Consider the following 5,000-nt stretch of genomic DNA (forward strand, 5'->3'; position numbering starts at 1 on the left):
CCCCCATCGCCCATCGCCCCCCAAGCACCGCCCTCCATCACCACTCCAGTCTTTTCTCATTCCCCCCAACGCCCCCGAAGGACGTAACTCCGGACACTGTTCAGAGCCTTTCCACGACCGCCCATGACTACTCCGTGGGCGGGAGCGCCGCCGCTGCAGCCGCCGCCGCCGCCGCTGCCGCGGCTTCAGTCGCCGGGGCGCCGGGGCCCTCCGGGGACATTACCATGGCCGAGTTAAAGCCTCCTCCGCCGTTGATTCCGCACTTAGGATCTCCAACAGGAGTGAGCTGCCCTTCGAAACGGGAAGGTACCGAGGAATATGCTGAGCACCCTTTCTCCCTCAACGCGACCCCACTCAACCCTCTGCCTCCTCCAACACTCCCTCCACCACCCAACTCCTCCTCGTCGTCGTCCTCCGAGTCCCCGACCACCTCCTCCTCCATACCCTCCACTTCCTCCTCGTCCCCTTCCTCCTCCTCCTCCTCCTCGCTCCACCACCACCCGCATCATCACCCCCACCACCACCACCATCATCACCATCATCACCACCATCCCCATCTTCCCGCCGACTTGAGCCAATCCTCGACGTCCGAGCTGTACCAGACCTCCTCGAACTCGGCCTCGACCCCTGGGGTCTGTGTCGGGGGGGTCCCGCCCTACCTGCCTTCGCATGAGGATGCCTACTACCCTACCCATCCTGACCCATCCTCGGCCTCGGAAAGGTCACACTCAAGCAAGGCCAAGCCAAGGACTAAAGCCACAGCGGGTAGGACGTTCTTGACGAGTTTGTGGTAACAGTGTTTCATAAGAGGCAAGTTGATGATGGTCTGTTTGGACGTCTTGTCTTATCGACGGGTTGGTGCTGTCGGTGGCGTCAATGGACGTTGTCTGTTTTACGTAATTTGGCGGAAATGAACTTGTTTGCTTGCTGCCCTGCACACAAGAACGCTGATTGGCTGACCAGGGGTTGTCTGAATACATTAGAGCATTGCTATTGCAAATGCATTTATTTCCAATGCAATGCCCTCATTCGAACGTGTTTTGGTCAGTCGGTCAGTGAGTGAAGCAGTAGTCGAGACAAGTATATAAATAAATAGATGAATAAATAAATAAATAAATAAATAAATTAGATAAATAAATAAATAAATAAATAGATAAATTAGATAAATAAATAGATAAATAAAAATAATAAGATAAAAGATAAAATCTTTTGTGAACGAAAGTACCTTTAGGTTTTCGTCTTAAAGTCTTTATTCACACAAATGAGCTACCCACCTACCCGCCCAACGGACACGCCGTGACGTCATTTATGACACACTTCCGGACCAATTCGATGACCCCCAATGTGTACCAAGACACGTTAAGAAGTCCGTTGAGGGTTCCGCCCGGTCTTAAACGGCTTCAAAACTGTCTAAATGCATGGGGGAGCTGTCCAAACATACCATAGCCAACCAGCCTTATCTCAGCACTTTTCGCTCAGCCTGGCTCGCACACGCGTCCGTGGTAAAAGATAATGATAAAGATAATAAAGACTATATATATATATATATATATATATATATATATATATATATATATATATATATAATATACACACAAAGAGCTTCTTCGCCTCAACAGCTAATGATAACTAACGCACTAACATAGTATCTAACGAACTAACAAACTTTGTTATTTGTTAGTCAGCACTCCTTGCTCTTTCTCACACGCTCTCTCGCCCGTTCGTCTTGAGACTGTGATTGTCCACACCACCACCAACCCCACCCCCACCCTCCTGGCACTGTTTTCATGCCGATAGTGGCTCTATTTCACGCGCATACCACTTGGCACTGGACATGTACAGTTATTACTAAAAGTTCCTTATTGAATTTATACATCTATAACTCTCTTGGGTGTGTGTTTGGTGTACCTTGTCTCTACAGTAGTTTGTTAAACAAAAGAAGAAATATTTGTCAGTGAGGTCATATCAATACAATGGGTCTTTGGTTTGTATTTACATATTCAGATTTAAGAATGTCAACAGGACTTTTGGTAGCTACTGTACAACTACTCTTCAGTCTCGTCTCTTGTTTTGAATATTTCCTATTCTTCTTTCTCTTCCCTCTCTTACTCAAACTCCTATTCCATTTCCTCTTCCTTTTTCCCCATCTTTATCCATTCCCTATTCCATTTCTCCTTAGTCCGTTTACTTCTTCATCTTCTTTTTTCTTTTCTTTTATTTATTCATTTTATATTTTCGTTTTCGTTCTCTTGACCTTTATTTTTTCATTCACCATTTTCCTTTTATTTCCTGTTTTCTCAACGGTTTACATTTCTTTATTTCCTTAGTGACGGAATAGGGAAAGGTATGCGATAGGAGAAAGTTGAAGGTGTAAAAGTGTGTAAAATGTGTAAATGTAAATGTAAATGTGCAAAATGTAAAAATGTGTAAAAGCAAGGTGATGTACACGATTAGAAAATGGCAGTGAGTTGGAAATAAGTCTAAAAGAAGAGGCTGAAGGAAGTGGATAGCTTTAGGTATTTAGGGTTGCATGTGGCAGGAAAGGGAGGAATGGAGGTGGAGGTAAATTGTAGATTGAGAGAAGCAAGTAAATGCTTTGGGGGATTAAAGTGTTATGAGAAATTGGCAACAAGGAATGGATGCAAAGGAGAGATTGTATGAAGGAGTGATTGTGCCGACGGTATTGTATGGGGCAGAGACTTGGAATTTAAGAGAAGCAGAGATGAAAGTTTTAAAAGCGTTTGAGATGAAATGTCTGAGAAGTATGACAGGGGTTACAAGGTTGGATAGAGTGAAAAGCGAAGAGGTGAGAAGAGCGGGAGTGGAAAAGGATTTGAGAGATAGGACTGATGAAAGATTATTGGGATGGTTTGGACACATGGAAAGAATGAGTGATGAAACATTAGTAATAGAGGTGTTGAGGGCAGAGGTGGAGGTAGTTAACTTGAGGGGACGACCGAGGATGAGATGGATGGGGGCGTTGAGCAAGAGGTGAATGTCTGTTGAGCAAGGAGGGGAGAAGGCAGGAGATAGGGATGAATGGACAATAAATGTGTATGGATGATAATGTTATACAAGGAATGGAGGGATGAGGGATTAGGGAGTAGAGTGTGCTTATGTGTGAATGATATTTTGACATAGCCCGAAGGGATTTCTCCCCGTCTTCTCTTTTTCTGAGTGAGGGAACGGAGGGGGGGGGGTCGCCGATTAAGTGAAGCGGCCTTACTTTGGATGTGCTGCGTCTTACTGCATTGTGTTTGACCCCGGAGAGTTGGCGGGTGCAGGGATGACCCGTCATCCATGAGAAGCTGAGATGGGAGGGTTGGAAAGTGTAGTGAAGGGGAGTGAAATTATTAGGAATAGGTACGTGCCTTTGACTTAGCTACCTCCATTATAAGGAGGGAAAAAGCCTTGGTATACAATAGGATCTGTCTATATATTTTTTTTCGTATATTTATTTATTTTTTCTCCTTGTCCTCATTTTTATTTTTCCTCTTCGTACTTTTCACTTTTTTCTTCTTTTTCCTCTTCATTTTCTTCTTTCTCTTCGTGTTCCTTTTTGTCTCAGACTTCTTCTCCTTCCTCTCCCGTTTCCACTATTCCTTGTTCCTTTTTTTCTTATTTCTTTTTTTATTATTCCTCATTTCCTTTACATCTTCTCTCCTCTTCTTCCCCCTGCCACTTCCTTTCGTTCTTCTTCCTCTTCCTCTTCTTCTATTTCCTCGTTTCTCTTATAATTCCTCTTCTTCCTCTTCCTCATTTCTTTCACCTTTTCTCTCCTTCTCCTTCTTCCCCCTCCTCCTCTCCCTTTTCCTTTCTCTCTTCCTTCCTTTCTTCCTTTTTGAACTCCTTCACCCTCTCTCATTTCTCTTTACCATTCTCCTTTAAATCCTCCTCCTCCTCCTCCTCTTCCTCCTCCTCCTCCTCCTCCTCCTCCTCTTCCTCCTCCTCCTCCTCCTCTTCCTCCTCCTCCTCCTCCTCCTCTCCTCGCTCTCCACACTTCCCTCGTCTTCTCTCGCCTCCTCTCTCTTCTCTCACTCCTTTCTATTCTCTCTTCACTCCTCGTATACCGTCTTCTCTTCCTTCTCTTTTCTCTCCTCTTATTCCTCCTTTATCTTCTTTTCTTCTTCCTCTTTCACCTTTTGATATTGCTCCCCTTCCTTCTCTTCTTCTTTCTCTATGTCCTCATTTATAATTTCTTTATTCTTCTTTCTTTCTCCTCTTCCTCCTCTTCCTCTTCTTCCTCCTTTTCCTCCTCTTCCTCCTCTTCCTCCTGCTATTCCTCCAACAACTCCTATTGTTCTTCTTATTGCTTTTTCTTTTCCTCTTTAACTCATTTCTCTTCTTACTTCTCCTTTACATCTTCCTCTTCCTTCTCCTCTTCCTCTTCCTCTTCCATCTCTTCCGTTTCCTTGTCTTCTTTCTTTTCCTCTGCATTTTCATTTTTCTGCCTTTTTTACTCTTTTTCTCTTCAACTCCTTTTCGACACTTTCCTCAACCTTTCCTCTTCATCTTCATTCTTCTCTTCCTCCTCCTCACCCTATTCCCCTTCCTCACCCTCCTCTTCTTCCTCCTGCCTCTCCTCTTATTTCCATTTCATGTCATTCCTTACTTATGTTTTGCCTCCTCCTCCTCCTCCTCCTCCTCCTCCTCCTACTCCTCCTCCTCCTCCTCCTCCTCCTCCTACTCCTTCTCCCTCTACTCCTCTTGATCTTCCTTTTCTTCGTAATTTTCTTCTTCATTTTTAATTTTCATGTGCTCCTCGTCTCCCTCCTCGTCATCTACCACTCATCTTCTAGCTCCTCCTCTTTTACTTCCTCCTCTTCTACTTCGTCCTCTACCCCCTCCTCCTCTGCCTCCTCTTCCTCTACCCCCTCTTCCTCTACCTCCTCCTCTTCCTCCTCTTCCAGCTATTCCTGCTCTGCTTCTCCTAACTCTTCCTCTTCCTCTTCATCTTCCTTGGCCTTTTACGTTATCTTTCCTTCCTCTTACTCCTCTTT

The 5,000-nt window shown here is 44.8% G+C and overlaps 1 protein-coding gene across 2 annotated transcripts in view; it reads left to right on the forward strand.

Moving 5' to 3' along the window:
* LOC143038574 (GATA-binding factor C-like) overlaps window positions 1–5,000 on the forward strand; it is a 565,788-nt gene that overhangs the window by 225,362 nt on the left and 335,426 nt on the right. Inside the window, exon 2 of one of the 2 annotated variants that reach the window (XM_076207957.1) lies at window positions 1–765. This exon is cut by the window's left edge and continues 117 nt beyond it. In XM_076207957.1, the coding sequence (XP_076064072.1) occupies window positions 1–765 (765 nt within the window). The remainder of the gene's footprint in view (window positions 766–5,000) is intronic. The other variant, XM_076207958.1, reaches the window with a different exon arrangement.

The sequence above is a fragment of the Oratosquilla oratoria genome, chromosome 24, assembly GCF_046742065.1.
Source record: "Oratosquilla oratoria isolate Oo_2021 chromosome 24, ASM4674206v1, whole genome shotgun sequence".
In the NCBI taxonomy this organism is placed as follows: Eukaryota; Metazoa; Arthropoda; class Malacostraca; order Stomatopoda; family Squillidae; genus Oratosquilla; species Oratosquilla oratoria.